This window comes from Equus quagga, chromosome 11 (genome assembly GCF_021613505.1).
Source record: "Equus quagga isolate Etosha38 chromosome 11, UCLA_HA_Equagga_1.0, whole genome shotgun sequence".
NCBI lineage: Eukaryota > Metazoa > Chordata > Mammalia > Perissodactyla > Equidae > Equus > Equus quagga.
Genome location: NC_060277.1, coordinates 13,128,501 through 13,155,382, shown reverse-complemented (window position 1 = coordinate 13,155,382; position 26,882 = coordinate 13,128,501). Strand labels below are relative to the sequence as shown.

Sequence of the window (26,882 nt, the reverse complement as noted above, 5' to 3'; positions counted from 1 at the left end):
TTTCTGTTTGATATTTCTATAATTTCTACTGACACAGAATGCTTATTCACAACTCAATCTTTTTATTTTCTGTTTTAAATTATCTAAGAATCTGATCCAATGCATTTTCCTTAAAGACTATAAAGTGGTATGAAAAGAATGAAGTGAATTGATAAATTATCCAATGATTTCAATTTTAAAAGTACAGCTAATTACTGCTAATTTGCTACACTATAATCATACCCTGAAATGAACAGATAATGATTTCAAGCAATTTAAATTATTGTATTTTGTCAGGTTCAATATTAGACAACGTTTAGCTATTAAAACTTAAAACGGATTTCACCAATAGTCATTCTGTATGTCTCTCCATGTTTATATGTTGCTATGGTGTGTGCTCATTTTAGCTGTCTGCATATGTGCATACATGAGAATAGTGTTATAGCCCACTGTGGGAACGTTACCCCTGAACAAAGAGGCTGTCCTCTGTAAGGTGGACAAAAACATTCCCTCCAAAAGATAAGTAATATCAATGTGAATGTGAATGGTGAAATGGATAATTATTTCATCTTGTAAATTATTTGAAAGTCATTCATGTTTAAAAATTTTTTTAAATGAGATTATTCTACCTTGATGTTTCTCCTTTCACCCAATAAACTGTTATCAAGTGCCCACTGTATGCCTGGGCATTATAACAGGCACTGTGGGGATCAAGAAATAAAAATTATGTTTATCCTCTAATTTCTAACTATTTAAATTGGAGAAATATATAAAAGTACATTAAGTGCTATTATAAAGGATAGAAAATGATGCTATGGGAACTAGTTGGAGAAAGAGCTAAATAGATTTGTCTGAGGAAGGTTTACAAATTTTGAAAAAGAATAAGAAATGTGGCTTCGAACCTGTGGTTTGCTGTGGTCTATGGCAGGAGTGGCAGCAGAGTTGAGCTATATTTGCATGGTTATTAACATGACATTGAGTAAATCCTATTTCCATTTAAATACGATAAACTGGGAAGAGCGGCTAACGGACATTAAATGAAGCTATGACCGCCTACACACATATACATACAGACACACGCACAAAAAGTGAGTGAAGTACCTTGAGTAGAAGTTTGGCAGGAAAAATCAACAGAAGATATTTTTAAATGAGGTCAGTAAAAACAAGTTTCAGAAACTTGCATTTATTTTCATTTGAAACAACTCATAGGGCAGGGTAAATGCTAGAAATATTTAAGAAAACCATTTGGTATCTATACCAACTGCATTTTTGGTTGGTTTGTTTGGATGTTTGCTTTTCTGGTTGTCTGATTCTCAGTTCAGTTTTTTCCCAGTATAATGTAAATATATTGAGGACAAAATCTCCCTCTACTCTCATTGCAACTCCCCTGAGTACTCAAGAAATGCAACATTAGGAATATGGAGAGAATATTTGCCCCAATTGAATATTCCACTTTTTAAAAGCAAAGCAATACCAGATGAATTTACAGAGTGTGTTTCCTTCTTGTTTTGTCTTTATTTTTTAATTTTTTTTACACTAAATGTGAAACAGTCCTTCTCAAACATTGCAGAGATGAATCCACGGGGGATTTTAGGCAGTTGCGGGTTCTGGTTCCGTAGGTTTGAGGTGGGACCAGAGATTCTGCATTCTCACCACCTCTCAGGTGATCTTGATGCTGCTGGTTCACAGAACACACATTGAGTAGCAAAAGTGTTATATCTCATTTGGCTTCCATTTTCTAAAACTGCGTTGGTGTCAACTCTATGTCAAGAACTTGGAAAAAAGACTGTGAGATGGAAGGACTTCCTGCCCTTTTCTGTCATGGCTCTTTGCCTGTCTGAGGCAGCAGCATTAATAAGCTTTGGATGTCAGGTAGAAAGAACCAAGCAACATCTGTCTGACTCACCTGAATATTCCTTCTTTGGTGACTTTGCTGTATCAAACAAAAAAAGAAACAACTTAATATTCTCTGCCTTGATTGCAAGTCAGCATTCAATTGCAAATTTAATAACATTGTGAAATTAACAGGAGAGAGGGATTTAAAAACAGTTACCTGGTTCCACATGTTTTTCCTTCTTTTCCTGTTCTGAAACATATTGTTATTGTTATTATTATTATCAATATCATTATTATTCCAATTTTGTATGTCATAAGTTAATTTTTTTTAACACAAAGAAACATGTACATGCTAATGCTGATTGCAGCAACTAATAGCAACTGCTATGAAAAGATTTAGACTATATACTTAAAACAAGTTTTTCCTTCTACTTCCCCTCATAGAGTTTCCTCACACAATAGCCTGAAAATATACTAAATATAAGAGGAATTAAAATTTTTCATGGATAATAAACCAGAAAAATAAAATAGAGTCTATAAAGGATGGAAAAATTTAAATTTACTGTCACATTAGGTCAACACGAAAACATAAAAACAAGCACAAAGAATAATGATTACAGCTTTTCAAAATAATTCTCAGATGAAGATGGACAGATTTCATATGGACTTCCTCTTCTAAGCTGAAATCTTCATCTTATACTGAAGAGATATTTGTTTAGCTAAGAGAAAGGATTTTTGCTGAAGCAGATTTAAGACACTAAAACAGACTAAGAATTTTCAGGGGGAAGCAAAACACACTTCCCTTGTTTTTAGGACAAATGCTCCTTAAAGAGTCCTTTTTAGATAATGCTTCTTTTTAAGAACTCACTTTTGTCAATATGGTATGAGACAAAGCAATATTCTGCCCTAAAGATTAGGTTGACATTTATATTATAATAAGCACTAATTTTACATGAAGTGCAAGTACTAATTTTATGTGAAGTGCTATTATCTACATTCCTATTCTTATTTATTTTGCCTTGACAAGCTTGTCAAATTAATTTAAAAGAAGATTTTCAAGAAATTCTTTGACATAGAGACATTATTATTCAATTTTTTAAAGAAAAGAATAGCAAGATTTCTTCAAGTTTCGTGTAAGGAATATATTTTGAAGACTAGAAGATGTTTATGCTGAAAGAATTCTAAGAACTATATTTTAGAAAGAGCGTCACTGAATCTTCTGTGGTCATTTCATCAATCTCTCAAATGTACAATTTTGTTTATCAGGCTCGTAGTTAGGAAGGTATAAGGAGAAATCTATCCACTCCCGATACTGCATACAGGCCATAAAACAAATAACACAAATGGCTTGACCAAGTGTTACAAGTGAAAAATGAGAAGCTTAGGTGAGTTAACTAAGCTAAACACAATAAGCACATTACCAAAAGTTGTCTGGAAAACGCAGAGCAGTTAAATGTATTATAAAATTTGGATTAAATTAAATTAAACTGAAGTGCCAATTATAAAATATTTCTAAGAAATTTGTAAAGTGAAGACAGTCAAAAAAAATACTGGAAGTAGATTTGGGTATGCATCAAAACCAAACACCAGCTATACGTGAGATTTCAAAGTTAAAATAAGGGCTTTCAATCACATCAGAAGCAATCATATAAGCAGAAAAATACCTGTGTTACTTTGGAACAAAATGCAAGAAAAGGCTGTCAAGAGCATTCCTTATATGGGATAATTCAGGCAATAATTATGAATTACTCTTAATAAATATAAAGAAATTTATCTCTTATATTCTACAGGACTGCCAAATCATGCCCACGATTGATTATTTTGTCATCATTTTTTCACTTTTTATTTTGAAAAAATTATAATCACAAGAATTTGCAAAAATATGTACAAGAAAGTCTGATATTCTCTTCACCTGGTTTCTCCTACCATGACTTATTTTTCATCTAAAAAAAGAACAACCTCTTAAGTTGTGGTAACTAGAAAATGAGAAGCAAAATAAGAATGTAGGGTTGGAGATGTATAATTGAATGAAGTAATCTTAAAGACAAAAAAACTAAGTCAAACAAATTCAAAGATGCAATAATAACAACAGTAAAAACAAGTCTAGACAATAAATCAGAGAAAGTAAGTTAATCTGAAAAGAATTAATAATTGCTTTGAAGAAAATACTTTTTCTTCTCCCTGTTACTGCTCAAGTCACAATGCACAGATCTTCCCAACAAGAAGAGCAGTTGAGATGTAAGAGAACATCTGAGAAGCCATGTCTATTTATCAAATACATGCATGCCCTGAAGATTGCCAAGGAGCCACAGTGTGTCTGCAGGAACTTTTAAATCACATAGACTGTAGTAAAGTGAGGGCCTTACGGTTACACATATATATTATTTAACACTATTTTTCAAATCTCCAGTTGTCCTCCCTTTTCCTGCTGGTGCGATGGTTTATAGAGTGGTTTCTGTATCAGAGTGTCCATGCTCATCAGCGGTTGTGCACACTCATAAATCTATGACTGAAGGAACTCATACTTCTTTCTCTATAGATAGATTGCTCCTCCTGGCTGACTTGTACTATAATTTCATGATTCTCTTCACAGGGCATTTTAAAGCATTTTTATGACATAGAACGTCTCAGTGTCCTAATCTTTTGCAGGACCAAAGCGTACACAATATTTTTAAAAATTGGTGTATATATTAAAGCAGACGTTTTTTAATAGTACTAGGATCTTTAAAAGCTCTACATTCCTGGAAATGTGATTTTTTTAAATGACTAAGTAGGCTTAAGTTCCTTCTTTGTTTTCATTTGTTCAGCATATCCTATTTTCTTCAGAGGAGAGTATATATTTGCAAAAGACACAACCTCAAGGCAAACAGCTTTAATACTGTGTGTTAAAGCGACAGTGAATGATGTCTGAGATACAGATCCCAAGCAATGCCATTACCCAGAGCTCATAGTGCTCATGGGGGAGAATCATGTCATGGACAAAATGTCATATATCCTAGGAACACGCCAAAATATTTATAGATTACAAGAAGAAAGATAATCAGAAAAAGGTGATGAACTGGCCTAAAAAAGAATTTCTATTCAATCTTTTCTAAGGACTGAGAACTAACTAGATTACAGGGACTAAATGTGGATTAATGGTATAATGATATGCAGTTGTATTTTTGGTTATGAAGCTGCTGATAATATTGTTAGATGATTGCATGAATTTTTAAAAGGAAACTAAGAATGATTGCCATGCATTTTAGTCCACTCCGACCCCCAGGTTGTATATTCTTTCATTCTGACAAAAAAACAACAGAGTTCACATGCATAAAACGTAGAAAAGAGAGATTCACGACTGCAAGTCTCAGTGTACCAGCACGCCAATAATAGTAAAGAGAAAAAATATATACACAAATATACTTTTCATGCATTTTCTTACTTTTTCCCTTGGGTTGTTCTGTTGAAAGAAATAAACAGAAAACAATTGTTCTTAAAGCCTTTATAGATAAAATTTACTACCTCAACATATTGATTAGACTGTAACTTTTCTAACCCTCCTCATTCTCTCCCCTTAAATTTCACAGTGAATGGTGCTCTGAGGTATTATCGATTATGATAGATGTTTCCATAATTTGAATGTAAAACATTGTTTGACAAGGAATTGGCCTAGACTATACTGTTTAACTATTTTTAGTGATTTATACCCTGCAGTCTTTTTAAACACAAGCTAACACATCAACATATTGTACACATAAATGCATATGAGCAAATACAGAAGAAACAGATTTACTTTCTAGATGAGTTATGATTCATATTCAAGACTTAAAGGAAAGATTCAGTTCCTAATTGATGCTGGTGTATCCAAGAGTAATTGAACTTGTGCTTTCTAGTAAAATAAATGCTTGATACTGAATATTGTTCAATGTCTTATCAAACAAACATTTCTTTGAAAACAATTACTATGAAAGGTAAGTGTACACTATTATTTTTTATTACTGCCAAATATTTCTCATAGTAGTATTGCTAGAAAAGATTCAACTTTCTCTCATTCCCTCTTTCTTCCTCTCTCTCTGTCTCTCCTCTATGCTATGTATAGTTTTTTCTCTTATGTTAATCATTTAACAAAGAATGCTATTTTGGGGTTCATCAAATAGAAAATGGAAAAAGGAAATATTTCCAATACCTTCTGCAGATGTTTTTGTTTTCTTGGAATCTGAAAACACAAAGATAAATTATTTACAAACAAAGAGGATAAATCAACAACTTCAGCTTACAACAAAATGTCCAAACATTCTGAAATAATTTTCAACAAAAAGGATTGATTATATGATACATTTCTAGAATATGGGGCTTAAAAATAAGTCATCCTATTTTTGAGAGGATGAGTATTAGTGTGAGGGAGGAAGTGAGAAAATTTTTTGGAAGCATAAGAATATGAAAAATAAAAATATGAAAGAAAATATCCACATACAATTTGCACAGAGTTACATTGTGCCTATTAAAGCTAATGTTCTTTCAATAGAAAGTCAAACTGAGCAAGTATATAGCTTGGTCCATAAAGAAGGTTTGGAGTCAGTGAATTTCCTTTGCACTTTCTGCATTTGTTCAATCTAAAGCAGTTCAGGTGAACCGAATTGCACTCTCTTTGAATAATCAATACATTTCCAGTACAAACATGCAATTATACCTCTTGTAATGGAAAAGAAACAGATTGACGTTGACTCATGAGTTACTGATGACACATCATTATATTTAGTAACCGCTATGTGGTAACGTGTATTCAGTGGTCAACAAACATCTATTTTATTTTTAGGCTTTTGGGTTTTCAGCCTAGATCTGAAAAATTATTATTTTCTGGTATTTAGGCCATAAAACTACCGGTTAATATCACTTGAAAATAAAAAAATAGGTTTTGACCTCATTTATTTGAGGATGAAGGCATTTTAACTTAAGCTTTTGCTTAGAATAATTTATTTCTTCTGTGTTTTTTCCTTTACTCCGTCCATAGGTTAATTCTGAAATTCTCTGAATATACCAAAATTAGAATCATAATAATGAACTATGAATTGATCCTGTGAAAGGTAGATAAATTGTTTTCTGGTTGACAATAATCTGGCTTGGAACCTAAAACAACAGACAGTCACTAACAATTTTCAAATTAATGGATTCGTGTGCCTTATAGTGATGTGGTAGTGGTAGTGTCATGATTTTGCTTCCACGATGAAATAATGGACCTAAAATGTTTGAAGATGACAACGAGTGGGAGTCTATTCACAAAAAGTAGTCAGATGACCAACTAAGCTGTATTATGAAAAAATGATAACTAATGACAGGAACAGGGTGGTGGAAGTAAGAACCCACTTCCATAGACGTATAAGCTAAAAACACGTTATAGGAAAGCAACTTGGGAAAGAATCTAGAAAGTCATAAAAATGAGCATGATTTTGATGTAGTAAATCCACTTCTAGATATCTGAAGAGAAGAATGTGAAATTATTATAAAAATATATGTAGGAAAATGCTTTTTTCATGACGTTTACACATCTTAATAATGGGAATATTGCACAGGACTCTCTGAATGGTAGGGGAACTATTTAATAACTCATAGGATATCCACATAATAAAAAAATACACAATCTTTTTTTTTTTTAAAGATTGGCACCTGAGCTAACAACTGTTGCCAATCTTTTTTTTTTTTTTTCCTTCTTTATCTCCCCAACCCCCCCCCCGTACATAGCTGTATGTCTTAGTTGCAGGTCCTTCTAGTAGTGGGATGTGGGACGCCGCCTCAAGGTAGCCTTAGCTTGACAAGCGGTTCCATGTCCGCGCCCGGGATCTGAACCCTGGGCTGCTGCAGCGGAGCAGGCTAACTTAACCACTCGGCCACGGAGCCGGCCCCACAGTCATTACGTAATGTTTTTGCAATCCTTTCTTTCTGAATTTCTGATTTTTCCATAATAAGCATATCTTTCATGTATAAGGGAAAAACAAACCATTTTAAAAAAATAATATATCCTTGGAACACATTTATTTATTCAGTAAACATTTATTAAACACTATTGTGTCCTGCACAGCATAGTATAAAGAATTTTAGACTAGGTTTTTCTTAATACCCACACCCCTGCCCCCCCAAAACAATCATTTTCTTGCTATTCAGTTTCTCGTCAGGAAATACAACTGAGTAGGCTAAATTTGCTATCTAAAACATATATGTTTTTCAAGAAATTTCTCATTCATTTCCTTCAGGAGTAATTATTCTAATCAGGTAAGCAAGTAATTCAAATATATAGAAAAACATTATATAAAACAATTTTATATAAAACCATGATAAATATCGTCTCACATATACCAAACTATATATTAATAATATGCAGAGGCTGCTTCTACTTGAAAACATGGATTCTTACTGTACAGCAGCTGAAAGTATGAAGTAGATAGTTCAATGGCCATCATGAGTTATCAACTAGTTTGCCTTCAGTATAATGGAATAGGATTTCTGCCTGCCCAGGAGGTCAAGTGATCCTTACTGAGGAATCTTAAGCCCAGAATACAGCCAATATAGAAAACACAGGAAGATTATGAGAAGAACATGGTCATTCAGAAATACAATTGAAGATAAAGCTTTTGGAAGAAAGGTGGAACAGAGGATAAAATGTAGCAGATTAGGACAAGATTATTTGCAAGCCTCTATTCTCCAACTAAATGCTCACATGAGGTCATCATGGAAAGCTAAACACAATGTATATATCTGTGGAGTATCTGTTGTTTTTAATATGCTTTCCTTCTCCCTAGTAATAAGCATCGATAACACAATGTATTAGGTATTAATTGCACTGAAATGAAAGAATAAAAAGCAATATGAAGCCCAGAATCAGATAAAGTATACCACTTACTGAAATAAAATAAAATATTTCATGAGGTAGAAATGTTAAAAATAACAAACTGTGATCTAACCAAGTATGTCTTTAAAAATTTCAATATATTTGCTATAGCAACTGGCAGCTATAGCGAAATTTACTTAAAATGTCATAAATCGTGTCTTTGGGTTAGGAGTCAACAGAGCAGCAGACTTACACAAGGAAAGTATCTGAGCAGTCAAAAAATATAATCCTTGGACTTGAATGATCACATACTGACCGTGAAAAGCTATTAGAACCAGCTGTTAATACTCATGCTATTAAACTTCATTATGCCTTCTCAGCACTCTGCTGAAATGGCTTAAAACCATTATAAAAGCTTACTTGGTGAATATACTTCCCTCAAGACCATCTGTCCAATAATCTGAACAACAGTCTTTTATTAAGAGCATTAAAGCCCACAGCAGCTGTGATTTAAAAGCAATGATGTGTTTGCAATCTGTTCAATTCATCACTCACTCATCTTTAGCAATGTATCAGGTATGGTCTATTACATACATAAGTGATGCTAGAGGAAAATGAAACATCAATTGATATTGAAGCAAAAAAATTAACTCTCTGGTAGTCTAAACATGTAGGTAATGAAGTACCCCATCTCATTCGTGAAACTTGCCTGATTGACACCTTATTCAATGACAATAACAGACATTTTGCTTTGTTTTTCACTATGATTCCTTTTCAGATGTCAATTCTCAAGGCCTAGAACTTTGGACTCACTCTTATATGCATTCAACTCAACTTGCTCTTGCTCTCCTTACAGTAAACAGTGCATCTCATCTGGCTAGTTCTTGATGGAAATGTATCCTTCAGATAATGCCCTGTGTTGGAAAATGCACAGGTTTTCCAGTCCCTAGGAATTAATCAGTGAAGCCAAGATTAGATGAATGAGATCTCCCTGGATCTGCTAGTGCAACACAAGTAGCACTAGTGACCACAGACACCTAAGATGAAGCTGTCAATAACTGGCTATGATTTCCCAGACTCAAAAAGCTCATTGGAATGTAACTCCCAATAATAAAAAAATCCTTCCTTGTCTGAGATGTGAAAAATTGGTTGCCTACTCATATATCTTGTAGCTCTTATATTGAAGAGTCCTAGATATTACTAATTTATTCACATAACAAATATTTGTTGAACGATGTGCAAAATGAGGAAATGTGTTAGTCCCGATAGGGGATAAAAGTGAATTAGACATGGTCCCATAAGTGAAAAGTCTTAACGCCAATTAAAGTCGAAGGGAAATGAATACAAGTAATATGAAGTACAAGGTGGTGAAAAATAAGCAATAGTAGGGAGATACAGATAAACTGTGATGGGAGATCATAAATGAAAGAGAAAGGATATTTATTTGGGAGGGTCAGACAGATGTCCTAGAGAAAGGAAAATTTATTCTGAGTCCTAAAAATATTGAATATTCATAGAAGTAAAAGGAGAATGTAAGCTTTGTTACGATAGTAGCAGGAACAAAGGCAAGACAGCACATTGTATATGTAAAATTGATGGCAGCTTAGTATAGATGAGGTATATAATATATAGAGGAAGAAAGAGGGTGGCAGTATAGGGTAAGGCTCTACCACAGAGCCCTGCTGGCCTTCCCATACCCATATAATCCATGCAGGCAAAAGTTTGAACCACAGCTAATACGAGTCTTGGCAGAATGCCTTGTGATCCTTCCAGAACATATGAGAATAGGATGCCTGTGAAGAGCTGTTATGAGGCCTTCTCCCACGTGCCCCCTGTCTTTCCTGGAAGGCTGTCATGAGACAACTTCTCATTACCTCCTGGGTTCTCCTGCTTAGAGCCCTTGGGAATAGAGCTGCAGACCATAAAATCGTTTGGCCGTAGCCTAGAATTGGCTCCTCTGCAGTGAGGTGTCCCTAGCTTGTGCTGTATTATCTGGCCTCTTTCTTTGGATGTATCCTCTTTGGTGTGTGGAACAAGGACCATGAAAAGCTGGTACCTTTAGATACTCTCACTTTTGCTGACGATGAAAAGTAATAAATAGTCTCAGTTGCAAAAGGACTCATTGTTATCTTTTCTGGTGGAATTACTCAGGCCTTGGCTTTGACTTTGCCTTGATGTGTGAGTGACAGGAGGTCGGGGAGCAGACTGTAGGGGCTCGAATTGCAGGTCGAGGCCTGTAAGCTGCATTCTGTGGTTGGTGTGGAGTTGTTGAATATTTTAAATAGCTAATAACATGAAAAACTTAATAAGCCAATTCAATATTTTGGAAAAAATATTTAGCGAAAATATTATTGGCAGGATAATTATTTTGGTAAGAGAGTCTCAACCTTTTACAAGTCAGGACACCTTTAAATTCTTAACAATTATAAAGGACCCCAAACAGCTTTCATTTAAGTAGAGTCTATCTATTGATGTTTATAATTTAAAAAATTAAAGCTGAGAAAAATTTAAAATATATATTTCTTCATTTATTAAAAATTAATAAACCTGCCACATGTTAACATAAATAACATACATTTTTTTGATGAATACATCTTCCAATACAAAAAAGCGGTGAGATGGGTGACTTTGTTTTACACTTTCATGAATCTTCTAATGTCTGGCTTAATGAGAAGACAGTTGGATTTGCATTTCTGCTTAAATATTCAATCTGTTGCAATATCATACATTATGTAGCCTCTGGAAAGGTGCACACTCATGGGAGAACAAGAGTGAAAAAGGCAAATGATGACTTCACATTTTTATAAAAATAGTTTTGACCTTGCAGGACCACTGAAGGAGTCGTAGCTACCCCAGGAACCTGTGACTTTGGAGACCACTGCCCTGATTCACATGAGAAGTTAGTAAGACCAACAGGAGGTCACAAACAGCAGTGTGAGGTGGCAACTAAAGGACTGGAGACTGTGAGTGAAGATAAGTTGTTCTAATTATTTTAGGAAGGGTTAAACAAAAGAGAAGTTTAGTCAAATTAAAAACTCTGGAGTACTATACATCAGGAGCAGAGGAAAAACAGAGGTTGAAGCTTATGCCTGAATTTGAGCCTTGGTGTCTACAAGGAGAGTGGGAGAATACATGAGAAGAAATAAAGGAATAAGCACATTTTTATAGAAAAAAATACAATTTATTTGGGACTTTGAGAACTTCATGGGAAGTAAGAAAGAACGTGTGTTAATAGATCATGTGGAACGTGTCTGTAGGGGGAGAAAGAGTGATGTGGAGGAGAAACTTCAGCAGAAAAAGGCTTGTCAACGAAGAATCTGAGTTGACCATTTATTCAAAAATGTCACTCTGCTTAGGCTAACATATGGTTGCTCTGATGCCCAGACTCCTAAGAACAGTAGAATTGATGGGCATAGCTCAATGGAGCCAAGAATCTCTCCTCTTAAGTTTTCAGGAAGAGATTTGATTTGATGGGACATGCTGGGATAAGATCTTAATGTGAACAGCAAATCTTCAGAGTTCACTATTGCATGAAGCCCTTTGTGGCCTGATGCACAGATCATCTTTCATAATAAAGAAGTTGGTACCCGCTTTTGTTTCTGCATTTTGAAAGTTACCAACAAAAGAACTTCTCAAGAGCATTCTAATTAAATTCCTAAAACCCTCCTGATTCTCTTTTCTCCAGCAAATTTGCCTTTAATACCTTTGAACCATACTCAGAAAGTTTGAATGGGAGTAGAAATAAGCTTTCTGTGAAATAAAATGTTGAAAATCCAAATTGTATGCCCCTTGGTGATTTGTCTTAAACTTGTCTCATTTGAAGACACATGTGCTTCCTGTCCCTATGGAAATGATTTGTATGATCTTTCTTGAAATCGTAGAAAGTAAGAAACAAGAGCTGAGAAGCTTATGTCACCTCTCTGTCCTGCTTAACAGGAGATGCAGAAAGGGAAGTAGGAACTCATGAACATAAAATCAAATGACTGCCCAAAATAGCTGGACAGTAAGCTTATTCTCCTATTTTATGTTGGGAACAAAGAAAATCATTGTAGACAGCTATCTTTTTTCTTAAATATCATAATTTTAGAAATTTTAAAACTTTTTCAAAAAAGATAGAAATAATCTATGATACTCTTCAGAAACAATAATTTAATAATAACAAATATATTAACAGTCAGAGGTGTGTTTTATATGTTTTACAGCTGGTGGGGAACACTGGAGCACTTGACCCTTCATGGGCAACGCTCTGCCCGAGCTCCCCGAGCTCTTCCAAATATTGCGTATTGATTACAGACAGTTTCTCAAAAAAGAAAAATGAACGAGGCATGTAATCCAGGAAAAATAGAAGAAAAAACTTCAGAAGGATAACAATAAGAAAGAAAAAGAAAACAGACATAAAGCATAAAGCTGTGCAACTGTAGTTTGACCACTGTTTCGTATACCCAAAAGTCTCCAAACGCTTTTGTTTGAATGCCAATGAGTGGGAAAATATCCATTCATACGACTCCTTTACCTAAGTCAGAGGGTAGGTTGTCCTTTACTCCTAAGAAGGATGGTGGACTTGCTGTCTGTCAGAAACTGCCAGGAACTTACTGCATCTTCTTTTCTGTAATGTCTGGGTCTACTCACCACAGCATTAATCATAGAAATGATGTAATTTCCAAAATAGACTGAAGGATTTGCTTTGCCTATATGGGAAATTAACACTGACTCCAATCTCCTGTCAATAAACACACTAATGTATCAGTCGGCTTTAATAGGATACTATGTTTTTGCTTCCTCTGAACAAATAATGACCAACTGAAATATTTTCTCCCTCTCAAGTGTGTTGAGCCTTAGATTCCTGTTTAACAGAAGAGAACATGACTCCCCAGCTGTAATTATTATGTAAAACTCTGACGGTACTAACTATAAAGTATAACACTTGCTTTCTTATTTTTTCTCACGGGATATGAACACTAATTAAATTATAATTGTCATTTTTCAAAGTTGGAAGTGATTGCTTATATCTACATGCTATTTTTACTGAGAAAATAAGCCTAGATTCATAAACAGTGGTGACATCTAGAGACTCTGTCCAAGTGTTGTCAGGGTGCATTAGAAACCCTTTAAATAGAATGACAGTGACCGAAATGGCTGTAATATTCACCTCAGTTTGACTAAACTTTAGATAGGTCTCTTCTTTACTATAGGCCTTGACCTCCATTTTGTTAGAATATTTACTTTGGAAAACTTGCAACTGTAAGTTCTTTCTCTGTTGCTTTGAAATACAAATCTTCTACAACAAGAAATATCTTTCTCCACACCTATCAGATATCCCTTTGAAATGTAATCATTAAAGGAAATAGCGCTCTTATATCCAGTCCCTGTGGGAATGCAGGAGCCTAACTTCCACAAGCAACAATTAGCAAAGACAGATGGCCCAATCACATTGCCCGTGCTCCCCCTTCATCCTCCCACCCCCGCCGAACTCCTGCAGTACTTGTCCATTAGTTCATCTCAGAGCTTAAAACTCTCAGGCCTTTTGTTTCAGTGCAGTGGAGAGTTCCATTTCTCCTTTTGCAATAGCCTTGAGCCTGACTGCAATAATCTTGAATAAAATCTTCCTTGCCTATTTAATTCCATCAAGTGCAATTTTTCTTTGACAGCAGTGAAAATTTTACTCCATATCGTGACATCCTGACAAAGGGAGCTGGTGTGCAGGGGATGGATTACAACTTATTTGCAGCTTAATAGAACAAAGTAACATCAGTTGCTTGTCAGTGTCAGAGATATAAGGAGTTAATATAAAAGAACGAGGTCTGTATTTTGCATATTTTTGGAATTTGATAAAACTGCTAATGGAATAGGAAGCCCAGATTTGGAGAGGTTATGCTATATCTTCTATATCTTGAGAAAGACTAGATTAAAATTACTTTAAAAAAATGTCATTCACCCTCTTGTGTGAGGTGAGGTAGAAAAAACATATTTATGCAAAATATATGCACATAGTGGATCCAGTTAGCCAAAGAGAATATAGGCAAGATGGCAGTCAAAACTCAACTCTGAATATTGCTAAATTGTTCACACAAAAAAGCATAGTGGGATTTTTCATAAAACATACCTTCCTTCTTATCATCTTTTTTAGCAGCTGCTGAAATGAGGGAAAGAAAATAGTCTTAAAACATATTGAATGACCATTACTCAGAATGAGAGAATGTGTTCTATATATTCATAGTCACCTATGCTTTAATTTATCTGCAATGAGAATAACCTAAAAATATTATTTCATACAAAAATTTCTTTAAAACTCAGATATAAGCATATACCAAAAATAATGAGTAAAAAAATGTTACATAGGCAAGAAGTCAAATTAATAAGTATGTGTTTAGTATAAGTTCACTTGAGGTTTTAAATTGTTATATCTGAGAACCACAATCACTTCTAGAAGAATATGACAAGATCTATGAAAAAAATGGATGTGACATTCCATGAATTATCTGTGCTTCGCTACTGAGGAATTACACTCCAGTGTGGAAGTCTGCATTTATATTTACAGTAACAGAGTATAAAATCTCACATTTCAGGAAGGGGCAATGAAAATCTCACCCCTTTTTAGCAAATATATGCTATCTTTTACAGAGAATGCTTTAATCACTTTGAATTCTGACTTCCTCTGTGGTAGCTTTCATCTAATTCTGCATCATGACTCCATCTGGATTGAGGTTGTAGCCTATAGGTGTTACTGGAGGCATTTGGGGGAAGTATTCAGTCATCTTGGGATGGTTCCAGGCAAGATGACCTTTGATGCTGCCTAAAGTTCATTCAGGAGCCAAACCCATCCAGGGAAGCCACATTGGTTGAACCAGAAATTGCGTACTTCCCCTACGGCAATCCCACGTAAATGGATTAGAATTTGGGGGACCACCGAGAACCAACATCTGGGAATATTTTGAGTGTTTACTCTGTGTTATAATTACCAACACACTTTCATATACACCCTCTCATTTTGTTTTCACAACAGCCTGTTAAGGAAGGCAGCTCAGAGCAAGAAACTAAGCCTTAGAGACATTAAATGATTTGCACATGCTCACATAGAGAGCAAGGAGCAAAACTGGGTCTAAACACCAGCAGTAAAATATATATATATATATACTTTTGAGGAAGATTAGTCCTGAGCTAACATCTGCTGCCAAACCTCTTCTTGTTTTTTTTTGCTGAGGAAGATTGGCCCTGAGCTAACATATGTGCCCATCTTCCTCTACTTTATATATTGGATACCTACCACAGCATAGCTTGATAAATGGTGCATACGTCCAAGCCTGGGATCCGAACTGGTGAACCCCAGGCCACTGAAGTGGAGCACGAGAACCTACCTGCTACACCACCGGGCCAGCCCCAAAAGGAAATATATTTAAATTCATTATTTTAATTTATTACAGGTGATTTTTTTCTTTATCTTCTAAATGTTATTAATATATAGTTACATTTGTAGTAAAACGTAAATTTATAAACAAATTCTACTTTGAGACATCTGTTTCTTTTTAATGGAATTTTAACTAATAACACACAAAATCTGGAAGATCTATGTTTACAATGTGTTGAAGTCAAGAAATTTGTCTTTCCAATGATATAATGAGGAGAGTAATAAAGACAATAACCAGGGCCAGCCCCATGGCCTAGTGGTTGTTTGGTGTACTCCCGCTTGGTGACCCAGTTTCGGTTCCCAGACACAGGCCTATACCACTGGTTAGTGGCAGTGCTGTGGCAGAGACCCATATAAAAAATAGACAAAAATTGGCACAGATATTAGTTCGGGGGAAACTTACTCAGCAAAAAAATAAATAAATATCAACTAAAATGAATTAAAGGATATGACACTGCCTGATAGATTTCAAAGCCAGGAGACATAATTTCAGCAAGCCTTTCAGGTTTGACTCAGTAGACTCATTTGTAGTGAATTCTTTACAAATAAAAATTCCCTTCCAGAAGCATCATAATTTTCAAATCATACAACGTGTATACATTTTGATTCTAGAATTCAGTTGAACTTTGCATTTTGCCTGGAGTTTGTACAATAAGAAAAAGAAGTGAAATGGTGTTGTCCATTGCAAAAGAGGGTTTTTGCTTAGTTTGTTTTTCTCCTGTAATTATCTCCACAATATGTCCTATAATTTAATTCATAACCTCTCTCAGGCAAGTTGGATCAAAGGGTGAGGGGAGAGGGCTCTTTAAAGACAAAAAAAAAAAACAACACAAAATCACAAATTGAAAATTGCTGTGGTCCCTCCCAGGGTCCTGGGAGAAACTCTGGCAGGGGAGTGGCCCTGACACCTAAATTTCATCAGTTTAGCAATAAATGCATTGCTTCTGAAGAGCAACCAGTGCCAGAAAGAGGACCGAAAACCTAAATATAGTTTTGAAAATCTGTTGTGAATTCTATAGAAAAAAACCTCTGAAACTAGAAGCTCTCTAAACATTGGCAAAATCTTTTGCAGCTAGATTGAATTTTTTTGATTTCTAAAATAAGGCAAGAAGAACAATGTCCAATGTCCATGCATGCATGGGCACGTGCAGGCTTGTGGATACATACATGCATTTTCCTCTTTCCCATTCTTATATTCTTTGATAGTTTCAACTCTCAACTTTACAGTAACGCAGAGAAGAGCTGAAAGAAGGAGTTTGACTTATTCTTTCATAACTGACACTACCTCTGCTTCTTGCCCTTTGTCCCTTGAAGGTGAGTGGCTTTTATTCACTGCCCTCTGGAAAGCCATGTGATCTGTCAAGCTGGATTTCATGCCTAGAAGTTAATCAAAACCAGGGTTTGGGGGTCTGTTTTCAGAATGGTTTTGTAACTTTTGCTCATGAGACCCACTGCAGGCCCTCATTTCAGCTCACCTGACTCTAATCTATTAAACTGGATTTTGTGGCTGGATGACTCCTGAATTGACTGGGTAGACATGATTCTTAATTACTGGGCTGTTGGTTTTCACCTTCTAATGAGACTGCAATGGCTAATATTTTAGTTATTTTGTTCTATGTCTAACTTCTTTCTATAATAAATGGGAGACTTTCAATATTTTCTTTAGGAGTCCAAAAGAAAAAAAAACACTGTAGACATATGAACACGGATGCATAGAGACCTATCTTTTAAAGTGAGTTCCATGATGGTTTCTGTCTTTCCTCAGGCATTTCTTTCTCAATAGGTGTCTGCCCAGCCATTGCACCCAACTGATTAAAAGATAATTCCTTATTTCTCTCCTTCCTTTCCCATTTTGGTCTATATTCCATTTCTGCAATGCAATTTCTGATGTAATGTCTATAAACTAGATTGATGTCCCATCTAAGTTCTAACTGGCTACAGAAAAATCGCTGCCTGGATGACCCTCCATCTGCTCAGTGTAAACCTGCCCCAAAGGGAACCTTCCTCTCTTCCCTTAAGCTAGTCCTTTCCCCTGGCACTTATTATTTCTGACAATTATAATCTTCCTATTCACCCAGGCTCAAAAGCTCAGCACCATTTTTGCTCTTTTCTTGGTTTTATTCTGTATATTCTGTCAAATATTATTTCTTCAAAGTGTTCATCTTATTTTGGTTTATTTCTAATATCACTGGCACCATCCTAGTTGAGGTCATTATCTCAAGTCTTGATAATGACAACAACCTTTCATAATTATCACTAACTCTTTATATTTACTTAAGCTATCTACCCACTAGCAATGCTTTTTTCCTCTGCCAATTCATTTTTCAGTCATGCTCCAAGCCTAAGTCATCCATGAGGAATCCTTCATCCCCCAGCTCTTACTGAAAGTCACTTTGTCTTAACTCATATGGCATTTATTATCTCCACGATTCAATTCAGTACCACATGATATTCTACTTGTTATTACTTAAATTTCTTTTATCTTCAAATTGTAATCTCCTGCAGTATAGAGACAGTTATTTCATAGTCTTCTCAGTGCCTCAAAACTCTTTGTTAAAAATTTTTTAAATGTCCTTCCAAAAAAAGCATGCTAAATCTTAATTATAATTAAATATGTACATATATATAAAGAATTTATCTACAACTAGACTTTACATATTTCCTTGTTATAAAAGTAAAAAATAAATCAACAGATTTACTCTAACCTTTTGCCACACTACAAACATCATTATCAATTTTGTCACTTTATACCTCAAAAATATCAGTCTCTGCTACAACAATATTGCCGATTGTGTTTAACTCTTGCCTTGTACACTGTGCTTAATCAACAGTTTCATCAAATTTCCTTGATAGGATAGTTATAACAAGCCTTTGAAATTCTAGGTTACCATTCAGTCAATAAGAAATCCTTTAGTCTGAAGGACTAAGTGCTGAGGCTGCCTTGTCCGATGTAATTGGAATATAAAAGTGAAGAGCCCATGGCCCCAAGCTCAAATCTGAAGCAAATTTCCGCATATCTCTTCAATTTCCTCTCCTTGAACTGCTCTAATATGAAGCTGAAGTAAAACTAAATTCCCGCCTCGAGTTCCACACCCACCATGACCCTCAGAAGCCCCAGTGGAAACAAAAGTGTCTTAGGGTGATTGTGTTTTTTATGAGAACATATATACATTAACCGTAATGATTCCTTGAACTAGTAGTCACTCACATGAGGAATTCACTCTGACCTGCATTTTCATGAATAGAAAACACGAAGTAATATTTGCCCTTTCTACCTTCCATAACATTTGTTATATTCCCTATCAGAATTCTTTTAAAGAAGAATCTGTTTTCTCAAACAAACGGATGATCAAATGAAAACTAAAAACTTGTATCATGGTTCTTAGCCATTCTAGCATATATTGCTTATAAACAACATCATTGGGTTCAAATGGCATTCAGTCAACCCATTTTACCAACATTTACTAAGCTGATTCTGCATATAGTTGGGTCTAGGATTAAATATAACAGAAAAACTGTTCAGATGCAATCATGTCACATGCTGAGGAGTCTGCTATAAGGACCTTCTGCCCAGAAACAAATGTCCCAACACCTAAATACATCTCTTTTATTAGTCAATATTGTATAGTGTAGCATGGGAGAGAAAACAAAGATTTTCTCCAGTAAGTATTTTACCTTTTTTTCCCCATGAGTATGTTGTGTAAGGTTTTCATAGATGATAAAGGCAGAACACTTGCACTCTTTCCTTATGCTTTCATCAAATTACTCATGATTTGAGAATGAAGTTTACATAACTCATTGTATTCCATTCTGTTGCCTTAAGGACACTTTGAGAATGGCTTTCTCAAAGGGTGTGATTTCAGGTGATCGTTAAAAAATAACTTTATAGGAAAATTATTTTAAAGAAGTATTTTTCCCAACTAACCTTAGGAATCAATATTTTTTCTGAAGGTCTCTTAAAGAAAACTACTTTCTTTTTTGAGGAAGATTAGCCCTGAGCCAACATATGCTGCCAATCCTCCTCTTTTTGCTGAGGAAGACTGGCCCTGAGCTAACATCTGTGCCCATCTTCCTCTAATTTATATGTGGGACGCCTACCACAGCATGGCTTACCAAGCGGTGCCATGTCCGCACCCAGGATCCAAATTGGTGAACCCCGGGCCGTGGAAGCGGAACGTGCGCACTTAGCCGCTGCACCACTGGACCGGCCTAAAAAACCACTTTTGATGCCCCAAAATAAGTGATGAAACAGCTTTTCTCAGATGGCTCATAAAAACTAAGGTGTAGTCATAGCTGGATTCCGATTTTTTCAGTCTTGGTATATAGATGAAGTAATACTAATTTAATGACATTCTGACTGATTTTTATAATGTGACACAAATTATAAGGTATAGCTGAAAATATTGGAAAACTTGTATATTACTGGTATATCTCCATGTATGCATCTATCCATCTATCTATGGTTTATTTTTGGAACTCTAAGTAAATGCTCAGTGACTGAAACCTGGCACCAAGATGCTAATTCTTGGGTCCTTCAGTGGCTCCTCTGCAAATCTGGCATTACTCTCAGTCGTGCTTCCTCCAGTTACTAAAGAAATACTTGAAATGTGTGTCTTCATGCAACAACATAATGTTTTCTGTAATAACCCAGCAGATGGTGCTATTCTGCAATAAACAGCTCTCGCTTTTGTCAATAAAGTGCTATGTGCGTTAGAAAAAAAAATGTAATAGAATTTTTTAAATGTTTTATTGCTTACCTTGTGCTGCAACTTTTATAGTCCCTGGCTTGGTTTCAGGGGCTTTGCCTGCTTCTTATAAAGAAGAAAGATAAATAAATTACCATGAAGTACTATTTCAAAAAGATATATAACAATGAAAAAAGGAAAAATTACAAAAACAAAAACAAACAAAAAACATTGCTCTTGGCATTCCGAATTTTTGTTAAGAAATGAACACAATTATTAGGAGAATCGCTGAGAATTAGGCTTACCGAGACAAAAATAAAATGACTGAACCAAATAAAAGCGTAAAATAAAGTTTCCCGAAACCGTTTTCCTTCACTGTTAACTGACCATGGAACACTTCACATTTGTTTAGCACCTGAATTTGAGTCTCAGAATTCTTGGTAAATTATTTCTGTATGATCAGCCCTTTGAAATGGATGGGACGTTTAGACATAAACAAAGTGTCTCATTGAAGGTCACTGAGTGACTAATATGAGAATAAAGCTCAGAACAATCAATTTCCAGCTCCAGTCTTTGACGTAAGATGCCATCCCTACACTGCGGTAGTGTCCATCACGGTTAGTGTGGCCTGGGTGACGATATGTGTTTTGAGAAAATGAGCAAGTTTCATATTAAATCTTTCTTCCCTCTTAGTTTTCTTTTTGATTGAGTTTTGTTTTTTGTGTGTGTTGTTGTTCAGAATGTTCCCTTTAAAGAAACAGGATACAAAAATAATTTATGCGATAAGCATTTAAATATATTATTTAATTAATTTGCATGAAAAATAAAGGGAAAATAAAGATTTTAAAAAAGCAATGGCTCATTTCACATTTTACTAAATAATTGTTCATCATATGCTTTACTAAGTTTTTGATAATTGAATCATCATTTAACAATATGGGAAGGAAGATTTGGCCGTTTGTTTTAGATATTAATGTTTGTTCTTTCATTCATTGCATATTTATTTAAGACCTATTATGTGTATACACTAAGCTAGGCATAAATGTAGTAGTTGATACACATATATAGTCAATATTTCATTTAATTATCATCAAATGTTGATTACAACTTCTTTAATATTACAATTCTAGAGCTACGAAATTGCAAAATTGCATCAGAATAACTTGGCAAAGAACCATAAGCAAAGATTTTGTGTTTTTTTTGGCCAAACTAAAGAGATTCAATTTCTAATTCACGCTTTATCTCTTGTTGGTGAGGTAATTATTCACTTATATGATAACCATGATTATGAAAATGCTGATTTTTCATTCTTTTTATATAAAGGAAATATCGTTTGAGTCACACATATGGTTTTCATTATTCCTATGTTTATTTCTTAAGCCAAAATATCTTTTGCCAAAATTAAATTCAGAGTCCATTCAGCATACATATGATCTCTTTATTATTAATTTTCATGTTTTTCTGGAGGAAAACTCCATGCCAATTATCATGCCAGTACTTAGTTATACCCTTAGTCATACCCAGAATAGGTGGTCTCAATTAAAAGTTAGTCAAGATTTATATAGAGACAGTGAATTCTTAAATAATATATTTCTAAGTACTACTCTAACCCTGCATCTATATGACTAGCCTTTAGTAGGCATTTAATAAATAATTGGTGAATGAAAAAGTGGATGAAAGAGTGAAAGAACACGTCAAAAAGATCACCAAAAGTATCTAGACTGCTCAGGTGTTTTAGTCCTTAAGATCTCAGTGTACAAAGAACTGTGGAGGAGTTCCTGATCAAAAAAGGAAAAGACTTTAAAATTGCTGTCAGTAAAGTACCTTAGTATTTTTATGGCTGATTTTCTCCCACCTTCTCTTTTTTCTTTATGTTGTCTTAGATTACTGATCCTCAACCATCCCTCCACCTCTAAATTTCCATTGGATCACCCAGTACACCCACTGGTGAATTACAGAGAGCTTTTCTTAGGTTCTTATTGCTTCTCTCATTGATCGTTCAGTTTCTCTGTCAGTTCCTTTCTCCCCCAGCGCTCAGGGTGCATCATGCCCTTGACTCTTCAGCATTCCTAGGTTCCTGAAACATGTTGTATTTATATGTACACATTGTCATGAATCAGATAAGCCAAATGCTTCAATCTCTTCTGATTCCATAGGCCTGCAACAGTCTCATTGAAAAAATATCGTGAGTGCAAATATTTTGTTAAGGAATCAGTTTTTGCATACAGGTTTAAATGTCAATTTAATATCATGAACTTTTCACGTATAGGACTCTGTCTATTCTCTGACTTCTTTTAACACAGAGTGTAAATCGATTGAGTTTTCAAATGTAGGTTTCATATAACTTGAATAGCAAAAAAAGCAAAAAACAGTGAGTTCAGTATTGCTCTTTGGTTAATGGATAGAAGATAAAGAATAATAGCATTGTAGAGAATCGTACTTACATTTTAAATATTTTCTAAGCAATCCCCCAGCCCCCCCAAAACTAAATCACTGCATTTAAAACGTTTTTATTTTTTAAATAAGTTGGGAAAGATCGTTTGCTCTTTCAAAAGTAATAATGAACAATCCCTCAATTATATATATAATGATATATAATTTATATATATATATATATAATTCCCCTATTACATATAAGTCCCTTCACTTCAGCAAATAACAGCAAAATAAATAAGAACGATGCCTCCCAGCTAAAGAAAAGTGTCCATTAGAGAGAGGAAAATCTTACTGAGGCAGGAGAATGAGTACTAGCAAGTGTTTAAGTAGGTACTGACTTGCGATGACACAGTGTTCATCCAGGTCACCTCTCAATACCCAGCCCACTGGACTCAGCGGTACAGATTTCTATTTCGATGTGTACTCGTATTTTAATTATTTACTTAATGCAATTATACCTTCTTACTAATCTATAAACTCCCTGAGATCACTGACTATTATTTATTCAACTTCATAACACTAGCACCTAGCAAAATGCTGGAAAAATTCTCTCTAATAAACACGTAAGGAATCGATTGCATAAAAACCTAATTATAAGTGACAGAAAATCCAACTGATCAGTTTGAAATGGGACATTAAATTTAGGAATCTGTTTCATTTTTAAGATTATACAAAACAAATTCAAACTCTCTTTTCCACTTTGATCATTGATCATGTATTATGCAGAAAGTGCTTTAAGTTTCAGAACTTGATTTTCACTAGAATGTACTGTGACTGACCACATTTGGGAATTTTGCAGAATTTCACTATTTCAAACAAAATCCCAATTAATTTGCATAGATTAGGAAATATAGGTCTGTTTTAAGGGTATGACATCAACTAAACATTTCTTTAGGACTTAAATTACAAATCAATCCTCTTTTAATAATATTCCAAAAAGGAAACAGAAACATTTCTTAAAAGCCATCTCTTAATAATTCTGCAATAGTACAGGGCATTTAGACTGTTCTTAGGTGAGAAAACTAAATATAGAAAGATTGAATGACTTTTCCACAAACCAGGAGAGAAATTACTTATTGATTCAGCGCTAAACTTTGAACCAGTAATATAAAACTTCCTTTATCCCTCAAAATTTATACATCCTTTTTCGAATAAGATGCTAGAAACTAATGACAAATTATCCTGCCCTCCACTGAACTGCTAAATCAAGCTCTTAATTATTATATTCTACTCTTATAAAATCCAGTATTATTTTTAGATGTGGATACCCTCAAAATAGAGAAAGGTTAACATTTAAGCTAAAAGTTACTATATGCTTAAAAGCTCTTAAGCTAAGACTCTTGTACTTGTAGCTCCAGGAAAGCATATTTCAGGGGCCTCGCTTCATTTCAGTATGATAATGACTCTGTTGAGATGAAATTAATCATGAAGCAGCCTTCGGCCATCCTGTCTGACCAAGGGGCCTGAAGCCTGAAAGGAGGGCCTATTTGCTGCCAGATATGCAAATTGTACAAGGTGCACAATGCAGAAATATGAATAATTTATCAAAATAATCTGTTATTGCTAGAGGTTAAAAACCTAAATAAACTGGCGGCATCATCTACAATAGGTGGCATGATTTACCTAGACTTTTCTTTCCCCAGAAAATCTTCTTCTCATCAAGTAACGTGTTTTGTTTTAGAATCTAAATAGCCTTTACCTTAATATTTTAACATTATGGACTTAAATTCAGAAAAAAAAATGATTATTTAATATTTGTTAAAATACTCTCTTGATTTTTTCTTAAATCTTTAAGAACACAGACTATCTTTTCTGTTAAAACCATTCTAAGTATTCCTTACTTTGAAAAAATAATTTTGATCTTCTAATTAAATGTAAGCAAATCTAGCTATAGTCTCCACACATGGCATCAGCTTTTTCCTATATTATTTGGAGAGCTATAGCACAGAAAAAAAAAGCTGACTGGGAAGTATCAGTCAGAATACTCACAATTAGAGTAATATATTGCCCCCTTGGGGTATCATCTAGCTGTCTGGATAGAATGTGTAAGAATGACAGATTTCTTAAGCATTGAACCATTTAGAATTTAGAGTTGAAGACCAAGGTATCAATTGATTTAAATGATTTAAAGAAGGAAGCTTTTTTTTAATAAAAAGGGAAGTTATGAAAGAGACACAGATCATTTGGCCTTTTACACTAAAAAATATTTGACACATGAAGGGGAGGGTCGAGTCCATTTTAATTAAGAGAAACCTCCTGCTATACAGCTAGTAAAACAATGGAATGCAGTACCATGGGAAGATATGAAGCCCCATTCCTGGAGATGCCAGATAGAGAGAGAGAGACATCTTAGAGAGGTCCTAGATGTATCTGCCTTAAGCAAAGAGACAGCACCAGCTAGTCACTGCAGGCCTCTTTCCACCTTCTATAGCATCTTTCTAAAATCAGTGCCTACGAACAGTAAGAAACACCAGCCCCGATTGCTCTAACATTAGTAAATAGTGTCTGAATATTACCATTCTGTTTTTCATTTTTCCAGAAAACAAAAAACACACACACTCCTTTATCTCATTACCCAATTTTGGAATGTTATAAAGAAACAAAGTTGTAAGTGTAAACGTAGCCTTGTGAAAAGATAACATAATAAGGAGAGTGGAAGAAAAAATTGAAAGCAATGTGGTTTAATAATCCTTGTTTGCATCCTCAGTCTTTAATACCGTTCTTGGCTCTGAGAAGGTATCCAGTAAATGTTTTTGTGTGAATAAATGAATAAAAGTTAGGATACAAGGTGTTTTAAAAATCATCGTTATATGCCTGAAAATTCTAAACCAAATGGATAGCAATTATCCTAATAAAATTGCCCAGACTCACAGTCTTTTTCCTCTATAGCACTGCAGATGTCAAAACCTGAAGAGGTTATAATGAACTTCAGAAAGAATCTAAGTTTCTTGTAAAAATGGCAAAGTTTATAAAATGAAGGTTTATTACACTGATAAATTAAAAAGATTTCCAAAATGAAGGGATCCTTAACAGAGAGTCCTAAATCAAGGAATCTGAGGAAGAATTCCAAGGTGTATTTTTAAGCAAACACTTTCTGCTAATTTTGTCCTGAGGTTGAACAGAGTTCAGGCATTGAACAATACCCAGTTTTATTTTAAATGAGAAAATACTTCTCCAAACAATTACTGAGGTCCATCACTCATTCTCTTCAGTATTTTTTGCACTCACGATTGCTGGGAGCAACACACCATATTACCAGAACATAAGAACTAGTTCCACCCACAGTCTGGTTAGGGGCTCTACACGAAAAATGCAGAGTAAAGGGTATAGTAATCTGAGTTTTAGAGATTGGCAACTTTTAAGGAGGCGGGATGTAGATAAGGCTTGAATCAGGAAAGACTGAGTATAGAGCTGTAAAGGGGTGAGGAAAGAAAGCTGAGAAGTAAGTGAATGATTAAGTATTCTCGTGGATTTTGGATCAATCTGGCTGGAGCAGAAGAGTCTTATCGGTGTTAATGAGAAGTAAAAATAAAATTGTTTAAAAGTGAATTATGGTCAAAATAATTAACCTTGAAATCTCAGCAAATGAGATACACTTTTCTCTTAGAATATTAAAACCACTGTATTTTTGAACAAGGGAATTACACAGCAATGTTTCAAAGAGATAAAACTTTTTATAATTGTCGGGAGAGAGGGTTTATCCCAGTAGCATAGAAGCCAGGTAAATTGTCACTGA

General features: G+C 34.8%; 1 protein-coding gene across 1 annotated transcript in view; it reads right to left on the bottom strand.

Moving 5' to 3' along the window:
- TRDN (triadin) overlaps positions 1 to 26,882 on the bottom strand; it is a 390,616-nt gene that overhangs the window by 148,374 nt on the left and 215,360 nt on the right. Inside the window, exons 13-18 of the mRNA XM_046675186.1 lie at positions 20,783 to 20,836; positions 14,724 to 14,753; positions 5,984 to 6,013; positions 5,240 to 5,257; positions 2,033 to 2,065; positions 1,886 to 1,912 (exon numbers count right to left, since the gene is read on the bottom strand). Coding sequence (XP_046531142.1) covers positions 1,886 to 1,912; positions 2,033 to 2,065; positions 5,240 to 5,257; positions 5,984 to 6,013; positions 14,724 to 14,753; positions 20,783 to 20,836 — 192 coding nt within the window. The remainder of the gene's footprint in view (positions 1 to 1,885; positions 1,913 to 2,032; positions 2,066 to 5,239; positions 5,258 to 5,983; positions 6,014 to 14,723; positions 14,754 to 20,782; positions 20,837 to 26,882) is intronic.